The following is a 21,359-nucleotide window of genomic DNA, read 5'->3' as shown; positions in this document are numbered from 1 at the left end:
AGTTGAGAAGTTTATTACTCACAGGTCTTAGAGGAGGTACACAGGAAGTCAAGACATGGTGAAGACAGAGCAGTAGGATCTGGGCACATGCCTTCACTAGGGTCTGCAGGTACAGTATATAAATAAATATTATGTAAGTGCAACGACCCAATATTGGATCTGTGACTGTTTATTTCATTTAACATAATGTCCTAAAGATTCATTCATATGTCATATATTACAGAATTTTCTTCTTTTTATGTATATGCCACATTTTGTTTATTCATTCAGCTTTCAATGGATATTTAGGTTGTTTTCACATCTTGGCTATTATATGTTCACTGAATAGTATAACAGTGAACACAGGGGTACTAATATCTCTCAGAGTTCCTGATTTCAATTATTTTAGATAAATACCCATAAGTAGGATCACTAGATCATTTATGGTATTTCTATTATCACTAACACTTTTTTTGTTTGGTTTTATTTTTTTAAGTATATTTTATTGATGATGCTATTACAATTTTCCCAATTTTTCCCCCTTTAATCATCCTCTACCCCCCAACCCTCCAGCTTTCCCCTGCCCTTACTTCAGGGCTATGGGTTACACATATAAGTTCTGAGTTCTCTGTTTCCTATACCATTTTTTTACCTCTCCCCATCTATTTAATGCCTACCAATTACACTTCTTCCCTGAAACATTTTCCCTTCATTCCTCCCTTCCCCTCCCCACTGATAACCTTCCATGTGATGTCCATTTCTCTGATTCTCTTCCTGTTCTGGTGGTTTGCTTAGTTTTTGTTTTCATTGTTTTTCTTTTCTTTTAGGTTCCTTTGTTGATAGTTGTGAGTTAGTTGTCATTTTACTCTCCATATTTTTTATCTTCTTTTTCTTAGGTAAGTACCTTTAACATTTCATATAATAATCATTTGGTGATGATGAACTCCTTTAATTTGACCTTATCTTGGAAGCATTTTCTCTGCCCTTCCATTCTAAATGACAGCTTTGCTGGATAGGGCAATCATGGATGTAGGTCCTTGCCTTTCATGACTTGGAATACTTCTTTCCAGACCCTTCTTACCTGCAAGATTTCTTTTGAGAAATCAGCTGATAGCCTTATGGGAATTCCATTGTAAGTAACTGTCTCCTTATCTCTTGCTGCTTTTAGGATTTTCTCTTTGTCTTTAATCTTGGGTAACTTAATGATGACGTGCCTTGGTGTGTTCCTCTTTGGGTCCAACTTCTTTGGGACTCTCTGGGCTTCCTGACTTCCTAGAAGTCTATTTCCTTTGCTAGATTGGGGAAGTTTTCCTTCATTATTTGTTTAAATAAGTTTTCAGTTTCTCGTTGCTCTTCTTCTCCTTCTGGCACCCCTATAATCCGGATATTGGAACATTTCAGGTTGTCCCAGAGAATCCTCAGCCTCTCTTTATTTGGGGGGATTATTGTTTCTTCCTTCTGATCCAGTTGGATGTTTATTTCTTCCTTCTGTTCCAAATCATTGCTTTGAGTCTTGGTGTCCTTCCTGTCACTATTGGTTCCCTGAATATTTTGCTTCATTTCATTTTGGGTATCTTTCATTTTTCGACCAAGCTCAATGAGTTCTGTGGGCATTTTTGATTACCAGGGCTTTAAATTCTTCATCAGATAGGCTGTCTATCTTCTCATTGCTTAGCTCTCTTTTTGAAGATTTGCTGTGTTCTCTCATTTTGGCCCTATTTCTTTGTCTTGGTGCAACTGAAGAGTTGGTCAGGGGGTGGGGCCTTAGGTATTCGCCCAGGCAGGGCAACCCTCCTTACTGTGCTGCAGTGCTGCTTGTGGTGGAGGGGCCAGAGAGGGAACAGTGCGGCTCGCCTGCTGGCCTCCAGCCCACTTTTCAACTCTTGTTTGAAACGGAGTTTTCTCCCACTGTGGCAACCACGTAGTCAACAGTCAACTCTGGGTGTCAGCTTCACCTTCAGCCAGCCCCACTAGAAGCCTGCCGCCTCCCTCAGCCTGCCCCACCTGCATGCTCTGCTGCCTCAGCACGGTTTTTCTGTGCTGTCTTGGCCCACCAGGTCCGCCACCTTACCCATCTGATTGTTCTGGTTGAGTTTTTTTTTAATTCCTTGACTATTGGAGTTCCATGCAGTTTGATTTTCTGGTGCTTCTGGTTGCTTATTGATTTCAGATTGGTTGTTATCCTCCTTTTGGTTGTGCAAGGAGGCAAAGGGTTTCTACATACGCCTTTATCTTGGCCAGAACTTCTTATTTTGTTTTATAGTAGCCATTCAGACTGGTGTGAGAGGATACCTCATTGAGGTTTTGATTTGTATTTTCCTGAAGATGAGTGATGTTGATCATTTTTTATCTGCCTGTTGGCCATTTGTATGTCTTTCTTGGAGAAGTGTGTATTCAAGTCCTTTGCTTATTTTTAAATCAGATTAATAATTATTTTACTGTTGTTGTAGAAGTAACGTATATATTGTGGAGATTAACACTTTATTATAGATACATGGTATGTAAATATTTTCTCAGTCCATAGGTTGCGTTTTAACTTTGTCGATTGTTTCCTTTGCTCTCTAGAAGTTTTTTACTTATATACAGTCCCACCTGCGGGGAATAGGTTTTGTGGGCTTGCTGTTTGTTTGTTTGTTTGTTTGTTTGTTTGTTTGTCACCTATGCTTTAGTATCATGTTCATGAAATCATCCCCAAAACCAATGTCATGAAGCTTTTTCCCTTTATTTATTTCGAGGAGTTTCAGTTTCAGGTTTTATATTGAAGTCTATATTCCATTTGGAGTTAATTTTTGTGTGTGGTGCAAAGGAAGAGTCCATTTCATTCTTTTGCATGTGGATATCCAGTTTTCCAATACTATCTGTTGAAAAGATTATTCTTTCCTCACTGTATTCTAGGCACCCTTGTCGAAGCTCAATTAACTGTAAGTGCATGGATATGTTTCTAGGCTCTGTTCTGCTTCATTGGTCCCAAACGTTTCCTATCTTGTTTTCCTCTATTCCCTCTACTCACACATTGTGTAAACCACACAAACTGAATGTTTATACTCACTTGCTCAGTGCTTTCCCACTTGGCTGTGATACGTGATGAAGTAGGCAGGAAAGGCCAATGATTATCAAAAAGTAAAATGATACATGGTAAGGTAGAAAAGTTATAAAATACCTGTATGCCTTGCTAAGGAGTTTGGATTTGGTTCTAATTGTAAGCGAAAGTCATTGAGACTTGCTTACTAGAAAACGACATGTTAATTTACGTTTTTAAAAGATTACTCTGTCTACTCTTTGAAGAATACATTAGAAGAAGACAGCAATGGTCAGGAGATCTATTAGAGACATGCAGTGTTGTGGGAGGAAATGGAGAGAAGTGGACAGATTTATGATTATTTGGTTAAGATTAATGGCAAGAATAGAAAGTCTCAAGAATAACTTCCAGATGTCATTTCAGGTTTGAGTGATGGGCCATTTGCAGAGATAAAGATTGAGAGAGGTACTAGTTTAGAGGCTAGAAGGGAGTTCAGTTGGGGACTTTGAAATTTGAGATGGCTGTGAGATCATAGAGGGTGTATTAAGTATGTAGTTGAATATGAATCTGGAGCTCTAGGGAAAAGTCATATCTTAAGATGTATATTTGAGAGTAGTTAACATTATAAAGATGGCTCTAAAAGCCACAGGGAATTGAGAGGATGGTAAATTTTGTGTTAGGTATATTTTACCACAATAAACAAAATTGGAGGGGAAAAAATAGAAGGATGGTTCACAGAAAGGAATTTTAAAAGGCTCTAAAACATGTAGAGCGTTTCTTTTTTTATCCCACATATTAATTACTGATGATTAAAATGAATTCTCAGGTTTCTTCACTGAAAGGAGTAACAATACCTGTGGCTCAGTCTTATCAACACAGTGAATGAAAAGGGGAAGAAGAAGATACAGAGCACATATAGTAATACCCACGTTGTACAGCAAGCAGTTAGTACAAAGCAGCTGCTGCGTAGTCCAGAGGACTCTAAAATGCCTTTCTAGAGGTCATACAGCCCATCTGTGGCAGAGTCCCACCCAGAATCCCGGTCTTCTGACCCTGAGTCTCTGAAATGCTTACCATGCCAATCTGGTCCCTAGGCATAAATTCTTTATTCAGGCAGTGAGTTTTCTGAAACTTTATATAAACCGTTGTTTCCTTTTTTCTATAACTGTGAATACTATTTCTAAAGGGAATTAAAATATTTTCAAAGTCTTTAAATTTTTTTTTTCTCCTTTTCAGAGTCCAGATGTCATTCAGAATTTGAAAATACTACCCATTCTGTATTCAGGTCAGCCAAGTTTTACTTTCATCATCCAGTGCACCTGCCAAGTGATCAAGACTTTTGCCACGAATCTTTAGGGAGAAGTGTTTTCATGAGGCATTCTTGGAAAGATTTCTTTCAGCATCATCCAGACAAACAACATACTTGTCTACCTCCCTCATCTCAAAATGAGGAAAAGACAAAGACAAAAACCAGAATAGAGAGTGTCAGTATCAATGTAAATTTGGAAAACAAAGAAGTGATGCATCCTACTAAAAGTCAGGCTAGCGATTATGCAAAGTGTGACAAACAGATTAGTGATCAAAAAAAGGATCTTCCAGTCACCCCAGAGCCCACAGCTGAGCACATTACAAGTTTGAATGAACTGTGGAACAAGTATCAGGAGCGACAGAAGCAGCAGAAACCTCCAGGGTTCAGTGATAGGAAAGAAGTATCCTTAGTGGAGCGACTTGACCGTTTGGCTAAATTGCTTCAGCATCCCATCACACATTCTCTTCAGCCCTTAGACAGTACACAGGATGACAGCAGAGAGCAACAAGATGCTAAAGAGTGGAGGGGTAGACAGCAACAACAGAAAAACAAGCTTCAGAAAAAGAAGCGGTATAAAAGCTTGGAGAAATGCTATAAAAACATAGGAGATCTTAAAAAAAGCAAGGTGCTCTCTACTCATCAAGCTGGAGGTTCAAATCAGATTAAAATTGAACAGGTTAAATTTGATAAGTATATTCTGAGAAAACAGCCAGATTTTCATTATATAAATAGCACTTCTTCAGATTCTAGACCATCAGAGGACAGTGAGCTGCTCACAGATACTGCCACCAACATCCTTTCCACCACCACCTCTCCTGTGGAATCAGATATATTGACCCAAACAGATAAAGAAATGATTTTGCATGAGAGGAGCAGCTCTGCTTCCACCATTGACACTGCCCGATTGATCCAGGCTTTTGGCCATGAAAGAGTTTGTTTGTCACCCAGGCGAATTAAATTATACAGCAGCATCACTGACCATCAGAGGAGATACATTGAGAAGCGGAGCAAGAACAAGAAGAAAGCACTGAGTACAAGTTATCCCCAAGTGACTTCTGAACACACCAGAAGGAAACGCATCCAGGTACATGGCTACAAATTGCATCTGGCAATGTGACTTCCTTTTTCATGGACTTTTTGGTTAAGCTCTGCATACAGGTGGAAAAAAAAAGCCATTTGCCCTTTCCTCACTATATTTCTTACCAACTGGAAAAGAGTGAGAAAGTGTAGTACAGTGCTATTGTGAGTTGTCTTTCTTTTCATCAATATCCATTTACAAATTACCCTTTGGCTGCTAACTGCTCCAGAATCTGCAAAGTACATCCCTGGCATGGGGGAGCTTCAAATTTCTGAACAATATTGCTGGGGCGGGGAGAAGGGGTTTGTTTTTGTTTTCTGTTTATTCATACTTTCCCTGTCTTTCAGGAAATTTTGAGTTACTTTTAAACACATGCACATATACACACACATAATGCAATATGATTTTTTAAACGTATATGAAAAATTTGAATGAAAGAAAATAATGGAAGCCAGAGAGGAGTGAGCTACAACATGATTTTAAAAAATAAAGAATTGTGAGTAATGGGAGACAAGTTGATGCTAGAGAAGAGATAAAATCCACCTTGTAGGTGTGTTTGTGAGCCACTAATTTTGCTTTCTTTTCTGCTGGTTAGTGTCCCTAGAATTTTGTAATCAATCACATGAATCTATAATATAAAAACAAAATTTCAAAAGCATCACGTATTTCTGGTATTAAAACCTAAGTGAAATTTACTCATCTGTGTGCTCATCTAGAAGGCACCGGTGTCACAGCCTCAGCAGCATCCTCACAGTGATGTGCAGTAACAGTGCCTGTAAGGCTAATGTGACTTTACCAGGGAGTTCAGGAGAGACACATCTCAAGGGGTCAACAAATGCAGACAGCTGCTTTAACCCAAGAATAAAATTTAGGGTGTCTGGAGAAGTGCTTTACAAAGAGTGATACTTGTAAAATGGTTCTTTGGAGTATAGAAAGAAAAACTTTATTTTTCTCTAATTTAAAATTTATATTTTATATGTTTATAATATATAAGTGCAGTAGTAATATGTAATTTATAAATATAGGGTGGGGCAAAGGTAGGTTTATAGTTGTGATTAATGCAAAACAGTTTATCCTTGTACTATTATTTACTAATTACTATATGTTTATATGAACAGTTGTAAACCTACTTTTGCCCCGCCCTGTAAATATCTACTTTGGTAATTGATGCCCTGACTGGTGTATGTTAGTGGATTGAGCACCAGCCTGTGACCCAAAGGGTCACCGGTTCAATTCCCAATCAGGGCACATGGCCTGGGTTGCAGGCCAGGTCCTCAGTAGGGGGCATGAGAAAGGTAACCAGGCTTTGATGTTTCTCTTCCTCTCTTTCTCTTTCCTTTTCTCTCCTTAAAGATAAATAAAGAAAATCTTCAAAAAGATATTTTATCAGTAGGACCCATGATCAAATAATTTAAGAGACCAGTAGTCTACAAGAAAGAAGGCACAAGACGTTCAGACAGTTTACCATAAATACTTTTTATGGTAAAAATTGAGATTTGACAGGTATTCAGTGGCAGTGATTACATATATAAATAGTACAGTATGACCTTATTATAAATAAGAAAGAATTGGGGATAGCACTGATTAAGGTTTTTTGTTCCATAGAGGAGATAAGGGGAAAGGATCCAGGTAGAGGCATTTTTATATATGTAGTAAAATACATACACATAACAAAGTTTATCATTTTAACCATTTTAAAGTGTACATTTTAGTGGCACCGAGTACGTTCAGTGTTTTACAACCATCACCACTATGTGGTTCAACAACTTTTCACCACCCCAGTGGAAACCTCACGCCCACTGAGCAGTCTCTATTCCCTCTTCCCAACAGCCCCTGAAATCCACTTGCCTAACTTTCTTGTTTCTGCGAGCTTGCTGCTTCTGGTTACTTCATATAAATGGAATCATACCATATGTGGGCTTTGCGTCAGGCTTCTTTTACTTTAGCTTAATGCTTTGGGGGTTCATCCATGCCTTAGCATTTATCAGTACTTTATTGCACGTATGCACTATATACTATGTTTTATTTAGCCATTCATCCATTCATGGACATTTGGGTTGTTTCCATCTTTTGGCTGTTGGGAATAGAGCTGACATGAAGTGTACAAGTTTTCCTTTGAACACCGTAAACAGTTCTTTTGAGAATATACCAAGGAGTGGAAATACTGAGTCATATGGTAATTATCTGTTTAGCTCATTAAGGAACTGTCAAACTTTCCCACAGTGACTATACTATTTTATATTCAGTCAGCAGTGTCTTATGGTTTCAGTGTCACCACATTCACCAACTTTTTCCTTATTTTTGGGGGGTCATCCTAGTGTGAGTGAGGTGGTATCTCATGCTCATTGTCATTTTGATTTGCCTTTCCCTTTCCCTTCCCCTTATAACTAATGACACCAAGCATCTTTTCATATGCTTATTGGCCTTTTGTATACCTAGTCTTTAATTGTTTTAATTTTTGTTTTGTTTTTGAGGTATAAGATTTCCTTATATGGTCTGGATTGTAGACCGTTATCAGATGGATAGTTTGCGAATATTTGCTCCCATTCTCTGGGTTGTCTTTTTGCTCACTGTTCCTGTCCTTTGATGATGAGCCCAGTGCACGTATTTTTTGTTGCTTGTGCTTTTTGTGTCATCCAAGAAACCATTGCCAGATCCAAAGACATTAAGATTTGTCCCTATATTTTGTTTTTAAATTTTTATACTTTTAGGACTTTTATTTGCATCGTTGACATATGTTAATTTTTGTCTATAGTATGAAGGGTCAAAACTTCATTCTTTTCCACAAGGATATTCATATTCAATTATCCCAGCACCAGATATTGTAGAGTACTTTCTCCCTTGAGTACTCTTGGCTCCATTGTCTAAACCTAACTGACCATAAAATTGAGAGTTTATTTATAGGCTTGCAGCTCTATTCCTTTTATCTACATTCCTATTTGCATGCCATTACTGCAATATTTTGATTACCGTAGCTTTGTAGTAAGTTTTAAAACTGAGAAGGTGATTCTTCTACCTTCGTTCTTTTCAGCACTTTTTTGGCTGTTCTGTCCCTTATATCTCCATGTGACTGTTATGGTCAGCTTCTCCATTTCTGCTGTAAAGGTCGTTGGAATTTTGATATTAATTGCATTGAGTCTGTATTTGCTTTGGGATTTATTGCCATCTTAATAATAGTAAGTTCCAATCTCTGAACACAGGATGTATTTTTCATATACTATGTAAAGTAAGGCTTTAACTTCATTCGTTTGTGTGTGGATATGTAGTTGCCCCAGCACCAGTTGTTGAAAAAAGAAAGTCTTCCCTGTTGAATGGTCTGGGCATAAAAATCATTTGACTATGTATGTAAGGGTTTATTTCTGGTCTATATGTCTGTCTCGACACCAGTATCATACTGTTTTGCTTTACTTGTATTTTTTGAAATAATATTTGAAATGATGAAGTGTAAGACCTCCAACCATATTCTTTTTCTAGATTGTTTTGGCTATTTGGGGGCCTATTGGGATTCCATGCTTTTTAGTATTTTTTCTTTTTGATGCTATTTTAATTGTGATTGTTTTCTTCAGTTTTTCATATTGTTCATTGTTAGTGTATAGATAACAAAACTGACTTTCTACAAATGAGATCATGTAATCTGTGAATAGAGATAGTCTTTTTCTTTTTTAAATTTGTGTACCCTTTATTTTTCTTGGCTAATTGATCTGGCTAGAACTTCTAGTACAGTGTCAAATAGAAGTGGCCAAAGCAGGCACCATTGTCTTGCTTATGCTCTTAGGAGGAAAGCATTCAGTCTTGCCATTGAGAACAGTTTTAGCTGTGGATTTTTATTTATGATCTTTATCATGCTGAGGAAGTTGCTTTTTTTCCTTGTTTTATTGAGTGTTTTTGCCATGAAAGCATTCTGGTTTTTGTCAAACACTTCAGCATCTATTGAAATGATCATCTGATTTACTAGTAGTAGTAGTAGTAGTAGTAGTAGTAGTAGTAGTAGTAGTATGTTGATAATCATGTGTTGAACCAGCCTTGCATACCAGGCATAAATCTCACTTGGTCATGATATGTTATCCTTTTCATGTGCTGCTGGATTTGATTTGCTAGAATTTTGAAGAGGATTTTTACATCTCTGCTTATAAAGGATACTGTTCTGTGATTCCCTTGTGATATCTTTGTCTGCCTTTGGTATCAGGGTGATACTGGCCTTATTGAATGGTTAAAATGTTTTCCCTCATCTATTTTTTGGATGAGTTTGAGAACTGTGTTAATGGTTAATAATTCTTTTTGGTTGGTAGAATTCATCAGTGAAGCCATCTGGTCATGGGTTTTTCTTTAAGGGAAATTTTATTACTGATTCAGTCTCTTTGTTATAATAAGTCGACTCAGGTTTTCTATTTCTTGAGTCAGTTTTTATAGTTTGCATGTTTCTAAGAATTTGTCCATCTCTATTGTTTTTCTACTCTATATGTTGTCTCTACTTTAATCTTATTTACTTCTGCTTACTTTAGGTTCAGTTTGCTGTTTCCTAATTATTTAGAGTTTAGTTATATTATTGGTTTGAAATTACTCATTTTTTCTAATATAGGTGTTTAGAGTTATCAGTTTTGCTTTGAGAACTGCTTTTACAGATATAAATCTCCTTTTAAATTCTGCCTGCTGCCCTGGCTGGTGTGGCTCAGTGGATTGAGCACTGACCTGTGAACCAAAGGGTCACTGGTTCAATCCCTAGCCAGGACACCTGCCTGGGTTGTGGGCCAGGTCCCGAGTTGCGGTTGCGTGAGGCAACTGATCAATGTATCTCTGGCACATCGATGCTTCTCTCTCTCTCTCTTTCCCTTCCTTCCCTTCTCTCTAAAACTAACTAAAATCTTAAAATACTTCTTTAAAAAAAAACTCTGCCTACTGCATTCTATAAGTTTTGATATGTTTTGTTTCTATTTTCATTCATTCCAAATTTTCTTGTAATTCCATCTTTGACCATTAATAGTTTAAGGCTATTTAATTACCACATATTTGTTTATTTTTCATATTTCTCCTCTGTTATTTATTTCTAGTTCCATCGTTGTGGTCAAAGAATATTGTGTTACTTCATTCCTTTAAAATTTATTGTAACAGTTTTATGGCCTACCTATCTTCTCTCCTGTAGAATTTCCATGTGCACTTGAGAAGATTGTGTATTCTGCTCTTATTGGTTGGCATGTTCTGTATATGTCTGTTAGTTTCATATGGTTTGTAGTATAGTTCAGTTCCTCTGGGTTTTGTTTTTTGTTTTTTTGTCTTGTTTTTTGTTTTGTTTTGTTTTGTTTTGTCTTTTTGGGTTTTTTTGTCTTTTGTCTAGTGTTCCTTTCCTATTGAAAGTGATGTATTGAAGTCTCTAGCTATTAATATGAAACTGTCTATTTCTCCATTCATTTCTGTCTGTTTTTGCTTCATATATTTTCAGGCTGTATTGTCAGATATGTATATGTTAATAATTGATGTAACTTCTTCATAGGTTGACTCTTATCAGTTAATAATCCCCTTTATTTAACAAATTTTAACTTAACTCCTCTTTTGTCTGAATTTAGTATAGCTACCATAACTCTCCTTTGATTAATGTTTGCACGGAGTATCTTTTTTGCCCTTTTACTTTCAAACTCTGTGTCTGTAGATTAAAGTGAGTCTTTATATAATATATAGGTATATTGTGGTTTTTTTTATTCATTCTGCCATTTCTGCCTTTTAATTGGAGAGTTTAATCTATTTACCTTTAAAGTAATTATGTACTAATAGGAGAGGACTTTTTTCCATTTTGCTATTTGTTTATGTCTTATATATTTTTTTCTTTTTCAATTCTTCCATTACTTTCTTCTTTTATACTTGATTTTTGTAGTGTACAGTTTTGATCCCCTTCTCATTCTCCTTCCTTTATACTTTTTAGTTATTTTCTTAGTAGTTACCTGGGGATTATCATTAATATATTTAGCATATACCATAATTTGCCATGTGTAACGTGCACTTTTTACCCAAATTTTTGAGGGAAAAGTAAGGATGCACATGATACATGGGTAGTACTGATTCTGTATCTCTATAAATGTTTTTAGGTAGTTCTTTTATTTGTGTTATGCATTAAAAGTGTTACTGTAGAAAGCAATAATGATACACATATGCAAAGTAATACCTTGGAATACAATAATTGGTTTTCTTTCTAAATATAAATAAATAAATTGAATTAAAATATTAAAACTAAAGGTTTTTTTCCTGAAAGTTAAGGCCAAAAAACATAGGTGCGCGTTATACATGGGAGCACATTATGCACAACAAAATACAGTAACGGCCTAATAGGAAATGGTTCCTACTTAATTTTAGTAGTACACAAAAACTCTGCGTCTGTATAAGCCCGTACCCTCACCAGTTATATTTTTATAGTCAGAGATTACATCTTTATACTTTCTGATATTCCGTCTTTGGTAAGAAAGAGGTCATTCTCCTTGTTTCTTTGTCCGTGGATTTTTTTTTGGCTCTTTAAACATATTTAAGGTAGTTGATTTCAAGTCTTTGTATAGCAAGTCCAATGTCTGTTTCCTGAGGGTCAGTTTCTGTTAATTTTTTTCTTGTGAATGTTCCATACATTCTTGTTTCTTGCAATGCCTCATAGTTTTTTCTTGAAAACTTGACATTTGGGATATCGTAATGTAATAAATCTGGAAATCAGATTCTCCTTCTCCCTCCCTAGGGTTTGTTGCTACTGCTTGTTATGGGTTTAAGATCTTGGTATGTTTAGGGAGTTTTCTAAACCATTTTTTGTACAGACTGTGTTGTTTGTTGGTTTCTAATGTCTCTGTTCAGATTTCCTGAAATGCCTCGGGATGGGCAGACAGGCAAGGGAAAGAAAGAAGAAAAGGAGGGAAAGGAAAAAAAGTTCACCAGATCTTTGTAGATAGATGGTCTGTATATTAGAGACTTTAGAGGCCATTTACAACTAACTCTACCTTAGGCAATTTCTTCCTTGCATTAAGCTTAAACATCAGCCAGTAGTGAAACCTTAAGGTCTCTTCAGGTCTTTTCTGCACTTACATCCTGCCCTGTGCATGTGTTTTCTAGCTTCCCCATGGAACATGGGAGATTTTCAAAATCCTGTTTCAAATTCTTACTGCTTTCCTCCCTGGCTTTCAGTGTGGCTATTGTTTGCCCCAGCTGTTTGTTGTTTGTTATTTGTTTGTTTATTATTATGCAGTAACACCTTTTTAAATTGGCCTTCAGTGTCTTCAAGGAAATTTTTACTTTTGAAATGCCCTAAGAGAAGTCCAAGTTTAATGAAACCTGGACCCCTGGTGTCCTGCCTGTTAGGCAGGCCCCCTTGTGTCAGTCCATCAGGGAATACTCGGGCAGGTTGAAAGAAACAGTTCCTTGGGAACAAGATACTCTGTGCTTTCTTTGGAAGCAAATACCCACAATGGGAATACAGGTGGCTGTCCTCTGTACCTTGCTGGGGAACAGGGAACTCGTCTACTTTGTTTAGTGGGCCTTGGTCCTGCCTTAGTATTTATTGGCCATAAACCTTTGTATTTCAGAGTTGATAAGGTTGATTTTCACATTTTTTTGTTTTGACAGTTTTTGTCAGGTTTTTGGTCCTAGGAGAGGAACAAGTCCCTGGAGCTCTCCCTGTTCTGCCAGTTCTGCTGACATCCCTCCCAGGTAGTTTTGTGCCCTTCCCACTACAGCTGCTGTTCCACTTTCCTGGGTCTGCGTAATGGACACTCCTGAAACTCTTCATTATTTTTTCTTGTGAAGTTTGTAGAGGAATAGCAGCAAAGGGATGCAAACTCCCTCAGTATCTGTAGCAGGCAAGGGCCTTCACACCCTCATCAGTGCACACTTGTCCAGCACTTAGTCTCCAGTCTTCTTAACTGTACCCAGTTGTATCTCCAGGGAATCTAGTGCTCATGTCTTAAATTCCCCCACTCATTGTGAGGAGGTTTTTTGCAGGCAGCAGCAATCTCTTCCTACATTTTGGGCCAGGGTTGACCTTTGACCTTGACTCTCTGATGACTTCCAGAAAAATCTGTGAAATTAAAATTGGTACATTTTTATTGTTATTATCAGTGGCGGTTATAAGGATGGGAGCACACTTTATTCAACTCTAGATTTTTAAGTGGAAAACAGGTGGATATATATATAGTAGATTTTGACCTGCGGTATTTTTATTAGGAGTACTTTTTAGATTTGTTTTAGTTGTAGCTTTGGATTTCCTGTTTGATCCAAGAGAATTTAGGGGAAGATTTTTTTTAATTTCATTAGCTTGGATTTATTGTCACTACATACTAATCATAATTTCATTGTATCGTGATTAGAGATTGTGCTCAGTTCCGTTTCTGTTTTAGGTTGTGTAGAGATTTCCTTTGTGGCTTAATGTATAACTAGTACTCCAAGGCTATTTATAAAGGAGGCAGAGTCTCCGTACAGAATATGACCTTCTAATTGTGATTATATGTAGTAAATTATCTTTGTTAATTATGTTTATTATATTCTTCCCAAATATTGGTTTCTTTAATCTGTTAAAGACTTCAAAGAGTGTATTTGAAAGTTGGTTAGTCTTTGTGGCAATTGACGGGTAATGTATATGTTTATGCCTGGCACATTAACATAGATGATAGGTTTTTATTAGCTGTGAATTATACCATAAATCATGCAAAGTAAGTTCATTTTCCATTTTTAATATGTTTTGTCTTAGTTTCATCCAGTGCATTTTTTAAAAATATTTATTTATTTTTAGAGAAGGAAAAGGAGGGAGAGAGACAATGTGTGGTTGCCTCCTGCACATCCCCTGCTGGGGACCTGGCCCACAACCCAAGCATGTGCTCTGACTGGGAATCAAACCTGCTACCCCTTGGTTTGCAGGCCCGCACTCAATCCACTGAGCCACTCCAGACAGGGTCCAGTGAATTTTTTGAATGTACATTCGCACAGATGGTCTGTGTTCATTCCTTCATTTTTTGCTTTCCTAAGTCACTTTACTCAAGTATAAGTAGCATCTGGTTGAATTTAACTTTTTTCCCCCGTTAATTATGTGGGGAGTTTTTTGAGGTGAATTTATTTCATTTAGGTTCAAAGTTGCAACAAATACATTTGGTTTTAATTTAAATTTTATCTATCTTTTTTTCCTGTTCTGAGCTGGGGAAATAACCTTTTTATTGTGGTTTAAAAAACACAATGCATTAAGTTTATCTTAACTATTTTTAAGTGTACAATTTAGTAGTGTTAAGTATATTCACATTGTTGTGAAACAAATCTCCAGAACTTTATCTTGCAACACTGCAGCGCTGTGCCAGTTAAACAGCTCCCCGTTTCCCTGTCTTGAGCATCTGCTCACCACTGTTCTGTGTATTTCTGTGAACTTGACTACCTTAGATAATGTCATGTAAGTGGAATCATACAATATTTGCCTTTCAAGAACAGACTTATTTCACTTAGCAAAGTGCCCTCAAGGTTCATTCATGTTGTACAAAAGCATGTGACCAGAGTTTCTTCCTTTTGAAAGCTGAATAGTACTCCATTGTACATATATACCACATTGTGTTTACTCATTCAGCCGTCAGTAGACATTTTGGTTGCTTTCACCTGTTGGCTATTGTGGATAGTACTGCTGTGAAGACAGCTGTGCAAGTACCTTTTGGGGACTTTGCTTTCACTTTATTTGTATATATATCCAGAAGTGGGAAGGGTAGATCATATGATAACTCTGTTTTGAATTATTTGAGGAACTACCATACTTTTCCACAGTAGCCAAACCATTTTACAACCCACCAACAGTGCACAAGGATTCTAATTTCTTCATATCCTTGCTAACACTTGTTTTCTGGAGGGCGTTTCTAGCCACCCTAATAGTTATAAAGTAATATCTCATTGTGATTGTGATTTGTATTTCTCTGTTGATTACTGATGTTGAGCATTTTTTCATATGCTTGTTGGCCATTTATCAGTTCTGAAGAAATGTCTGTTCAAGTTCTTTTCCCATTCTTGAACCAGGTTGATTATTTTTTGGTCATTGAGTTGTCAGAGTTTTTTATACAGTCTGGATATTAACCCCCTGTCAGACATATGATTTGGAAATTTATTTTCCCAATCAGTGGGTTGCCTTTTCACTATGTTGTGTCAATTGTGTCTTTTGATGCACAGGTATTTTTAATATTTTTTAAAAATTTGTTAAAGATTTTGTTTATCTTTAGACAGAGGGGAAGGGAGGGAGAAAGAGAGGGAGAGAAAGAAACATCAGCATGTGGTTACCTCTTGCATTCCCCCAACTGGGGCCTGTCCTGCAACCCAGGAATGTGCCCTGACTGGGAATCCAACCTGTGGCCCTTTGGTTTGCAGACCAATGCTCAATCCACTGATTGACCCAGGTAATTTTTTAAATTTTAAAATTGGTCTGATGTAATCCTAATTGTCTCTTTTTGCTTTTATTGCCTGTACTGTGGTGTCATATCCAAGAAATCATTACCGAGTTCCATACCATGAAATTTTCTCCTGTGTTTCTCTAAGAAGTTTTAGGTTTTATGGTTAGGTCTTTAATCATTTAAAGTTAATTTTTGTATATGGTATAAGGCTCCAACTTTATTCTTTTGCATGTGGACATCCAGTGTTCCTAGCACCATTTGTTGAAAAGGCTGCACTTTCCTTATTGAGTTGTCTTGTACCTTGTCAAGGGTCAAAAATCATTTGACCATATATCATCTTAACATATGCAGAAGAGTTTATTTCTGGGCTCTTCACTCTGATCCATTGATCTATTTGTCTTTATGGCAGAACCACACTGTTATATTATTTTAACACTGTAATATGTTTTTCTTTAATTTTTTTATTTACAATTTTAGAAAATGGAGCAAGAGAGAGAGACACCAATTTGTTGTTTCACTTATTTATGTGTGTATTTATTGGTTGATTCTTGTTAGTGCCTTGACCAGGGATTGAACCCACAACCTTGGCATACTGGGACAACGCTCTAACCAACTGAGCAACCCAGCCAGGGCCCACTGCCATATGTTTTGAAATCAGGAAGTGTGAGTCCTCCAACTTTGTTCTTCCTTTCAAAATTGTTTTGACTCTTTGGGGTTTCTTATCATTTTTTAAATGATTTCTTACCATTTCCAATCTTGTTCATTGCTATATGGTTTCCTTCCTTCCTTCCTTCCTTCCTTCCTTCCTTCCTTTTCTTACTGTTCAGACTTTTTACTTATACAGTTCAATTTTATAGTAGTGTCACAAAATACTATAAACAGAGCCTTCAGAAGGAGGGGGGGAAAGCATATTTAAATATATTAATGTATGCAATAGATAGATTGCATAGACTAAAGTATGCAAACAATGATAAGTACATTAAACAATAATATGCTAATGGTATCTAGTTTACCCACTTTATATTCTGTCATAAAAGTATTATTAAACATCAATTTGAAATTTGGGGAATGGACTTGATTCCTGATTTCTGTATAAGATATGATGTAATACCCTTTGCATTATATGATTAACTTTTCTGGTGTATTATTTTACAGTACATTTAAAGTTGCCATTAGTATATACTTACTACCCATAGTGCAGTAAGTAATGGTTAGAAATGCGTTCTCCTAATCTCTATGAATTTAGAAAGCACTGATGAATTAACGACATGGGTCAACTAAGGGAATAAAATCTTACTATTCACATTTACTTTTCTCATGAATAGGTTCAAATGTGACTCTAATTTTAAAAATAGAGTTTTCAAGGCAAACTTTTCAGCATAATTTACAGAAGCATATTTAAATAGAAGAACTCAATAACTAAACTAGTACTTATAATACAATTAGCTAGGAATTACTTCTCTTTTCTACCTTGACATTAAAATACAGTGGCCTTTAGCAGAAGCTGAAATGCCATTAGGAGTCCCATAAGCACAAGGAATGACCTAGACAAAGAGGTTGAAAATGTCTCTTTATTCACAGATTTTAACATGTTGAGATTTAAATTAAAGGAGTTGAAAATGGTTCATGTTAATGCTTTTTGTTTATTCAACATACAACCAGAGACATTGAAATAAAGAACAATCTGACAGTAACCAGAGAGGAGGAGGGAGAGGGATAATAGGGGATAGTGGGGGGGGGGGGTGCATCAAGGAACATGTATGAAGTACACATGGACAAGGCCAAAGAGGATGGGTTCAAGGGTGGGAGGCAGGGATAGGTGGAGGGGGCATGATGGGGTGAAAATGGATCCGATGTACGCCATCATCTGCTGACATAGGTTGGACTTAATCGTTATACGCTTTTCTTTAAGTTGACTTGTTTTTTCTGTTAGTATCCATGTAATCTGTGGGGTTGGTCAAAATGTCTGTTTATTTTTTCCATAAAATAAAAGACATTTTTTTCACTTTCACCAATAACTTTATTGATTTGGATATTTTGAGTATATCGGCTGTCTCCCACCATTGGCTTCCAGTGGCTAGAAGCCAGGCATGCTGCTAAACATCTTCCAGTGCATAAGGCAGCCTCAACAGTTTCAGTGATTTGAGTTTTTATCTTTTTTTTTTCTCGTCGTTGATCTAGCTGAAGATGTGTAAATTGTTGCTCTCTTCAAAGAACCAACATTTGGTTTCTCTGACTTTTATCTATTTTTATTCTCTATTCCATTTATTTTCTCTCTAATCTTTATAATTTTCCTCTATCCACTTGCTTTGGGTTTTGTTTGCTCTTCACTTTCTAGTTTTGCAAGGTAGAAGATGAAGTTATGGATTTGAAATCTTTTAATATAGACATTTACACATAAATTTCCTTCTAAGCTCTACCTTCACTGCATTCCATAAGTTTTGGTATGTTTTGCTTTCATTTTCATTCATCTCAAAGTATTTTCTAATTTTCCTTGTAGTTTCTTCTTTGACCATTGGTTGTTAAGAATATGTTTTTTATTTTCCACATATTTTTTAATTTTCCAAGTTTCTGTATGTTACTGATTTCCAACTTCATTCCGTTGTCATCAGAGAACATACTTTGTAGGATTAATTCCTCATATATGTAATATGACTTGTTTTACAGCCTAGCATATGGTCTTCTGGACCTTCCATGTGCCCTTGAGATGAATGTGTGTTCTGCTTTTGTTGACGTATTGTGTGTGTGTGTGTGTGTGTGTGTGTGTGTGTGTGTGTGTGTGTGTGTCTTTTGGTTTATAGTGTTCAAGCCTTCTGTTTCTTTATTGGTCTATCTAGCTGATTTACCTATTTTGCAAGTGCTATATTGTACTCTCCATTTATTACTGTTGAATTGTCTATTTTCTCCATTTTTGTCAGGTTTGCTTCCTGTATTTGAGGTATTAATTTTTTTCTGGTACCAAGTAACTCAGTATCCCTTGTATATTCAGATTTGGTTTCATTTCAACAAAAATTTTGTTTAACTGTAACCTTAAATATTTTTTTCCTTTTCTCTCAAGCTGTTTTCTATCCTAAGAGTCAGGGATGAGGCAGGCCCACTTCTCCAAGTATTAGATCTTTGTTGTATGTCTTCCTCTCCGAGCATTCTGATTATTTGTGTTTCCTGTATCTTTTTCTGCATTTCATGAGACTTTTCAGTCTGTAATTTACTCTACTGGATTAATTTTCTTTCTTTAAATATTTATTTTAAAGTTTCTATTTTCTAAATTGCATAAATTAGTTGCATACCACTGAAGTGGTATAATGCCGTTATTTTTTACCTTTGTTTTCTTTAGTGCCTGTCTCTGGTCTTTTTGATGAATTATGTTAATTTTGTCAACTGCCATTTAATCTCTCTCCATTGTCTTAGTTTATTGTGGATCTATATCATTAGGTCCATGGCTTTTTTTCTGAAGCGAAAATATAAATTATTGACTAAAATGGGTAAAACTTCTTGCAAAATAATTTTCTCTTTTTCCCTTTCTTCCACTTTAATACTATAAAATATTTACATATTTCTTCTCTTTTGTTTTCAGATTACTGTCTTTGTCTCTGAACAGCTCTGTGGAAACCATTTATTGGCCCACAGCAATGTAGAAGAATTCTCTCTGGCTGTCTTATTACCTGTTTTCAAGATACTGCTTGAATCCCCTTTCTAGGAATTGAACCTAAAGACAAATTGTATATGGTTTGTCTTTCCTTTTCTCTCAGAATTGGGAAAGGCAGGGTGATTCTAGACTCTGGACAGCTACTGTAGGTGACAGTTTTATCTGCCATTGTTTTTAAAACTCTTAGACTGATGGCCCTCTTACTAATTGTGGAGCTAAGGAAAGTACCTAGTTCTGTGGGACATCCCCTTGGGATTTTGTTACTGTACTGCCTTACGGTCAGCTGGAGGCAGCTTTCGTGGTGTTGTCGTGTGAGCAGTGATACGGCTGAGGCCTTACTTTATTTTCTAGCAAATTTTAGTAATCCAACTAAGGTATTTAGATTTAAGAGATTATTCTGACTTTTTCCTGACCAGAGGGGAGAGTGTATTCTGGCTAGGGTACAAGGTACTAATTTTTTTATAGGGAATATGCCTGCAGTTAGAATATTCATCTTTCTCCTAGAGACACTTACTACCTCAATTCCTTTTCTGAGATACCAGAGGGGTATGTTTTAATTTAATGGACTCACCTTTTACCCTTCTGTATGATCCTTTGTGTCGGAAGAGCTTTGTGACAGCTCCTTAAATTTGGTCCCATTTGTTTCTCTAGACAGTATCTCTGGAATTCTGTGGTATGAGTTGAATCCTTTCCCTAGATTCTGAATATTATTTTCACTTTTTGTTTGTGTCTTTCAGTTATTGAAGAGGTTCATTCAGCCTGTCTTTATACTGTCATACTTTCTAAAATTCATCTATTTTCTCTGTTTCTCTATCTTTTATATTGGATTTCTTCTTTTTCTATAGGCTTCTTCCTCTCCACTAGAGCCATACTTGGGTCTTTCCTTATCATAGACTGTGGATGACTTACCTGTCAGGATAGCTTCTAGTGGTCCTTCTACCACTCCATATCTTTTTTTTTTTTTTTTTTAAGATTTTATTTATTTATTTATTTATTTATTTATTTATTTATTTATTTATTTATTTATAGACAGAGGGGAAGGGAGGGAGAAAGAGGAGAGAAACATCAGTGTGTGGTTGCCTCTCACATGGCCCCCACTGTGGAACTGGCCTGCAACCCAGGCATGTGCCCTGACCAGGAATGGAACCGGCGACCCTTTGGTTCACAGCCCACACTCAGTCCACTGAACTACACCAGCCAGGGCCACTCCATATCTTTCTCTCATTTATTACCAAATATTTTGTCAAAAAAAGATATTTTTTATTTCCTTTGAGTATAAAGGTAAAAAGATAACCAAATATAAAGAGTTCAGATAATATAGAAAATATAAAGACCTTGGAAATCACCCATAGTTCTCGCTATCTTGAAATAGTCATGATTGACATTTTCATAAATAAGCTTCCAGGTTTGTATTTAAAAGATTCATATACCTACTGCATATGTTGGATCTATTTCTTCATGTCCATTTTCTAGTATAGCTAAATACCCAGTGAAAACATACTGATTTCATATCAGTCTTCTCAACCATTCTCATATGTAGAAACAGTAAAAAGTGAAATTATATGTATATTGTTTTAAAGCTCTACTTAGTATATCATAGACATCTCTTTATATCAGAAGATTTATGTAGTCCTTTTTAATGGCTTTATGGATTTCATTGTATAAATACAGTATTTATCTAATTAGTTCCCTAATGATAGAATTTACATTGTTTTGAGCTTTTTGTCATAATCTGTGCTTTGATGAATAGTCTTATTAGATCTTTATGAATTTTTCTGTTTCCTCAAGATACATTTCTAAACGTGGAGTAAATGGGCTACTAAGTATGCACATAAAAAGGGTTTAATTCAGCCCTGGCCAGGTGGCTCAGCTGGTTGGAGTGTTATACCATACACCAAAAGGTTGAAGGTTCAATCCTGTGTCAGGACACATAGCTGGGTTGCAGGTTCAATTCCCAG

General features: G+C 36.3%; 1 protein-coding gene across 1 annotated transcript in view; it reads left to right on the top strand.

The window, feature by feature from the left end:
* Positions 1–21,359, top strand: part of ALMS1 (ALMS1 centrosome and basal body associated protein) — a 212,170-nt gene that overhangs the window by 156,755 nt on the left and 34,056 nt on the right. The window contains exon 19 of the mRNA XM_053663400.1: positions 4,235–5,391. Coding sequence (XP_053519375.1) covers positions 4,235–5,391 — 1,157 coding nt within the window. The remainder of the gene's footprint in view (positions 1–4,234; positions 5,392–21,359) is intronic.

The sequence above is a fragment of the Artibeus jamaicensis genome, unplaced genomic scaffold, assembly GCF_021234435.1.
Source record: "Artibeus jamaicensis isolate MK-2021 breed Jamaican fruit bat unplaced genomic scaffold, CSHL_Jam_final contig_3174, whole genome shotgun sequence".
Classification (NCBI taxonomy): Eukaryota; Metazoa; Chordata; class Mammalia; order Chiroptera; family Phyllostomidae; genus Artibeus; species Artibeus jamaicensis.
This window is presented reverse-complemented; position numbering and strand designations above follow the sequence as displayed.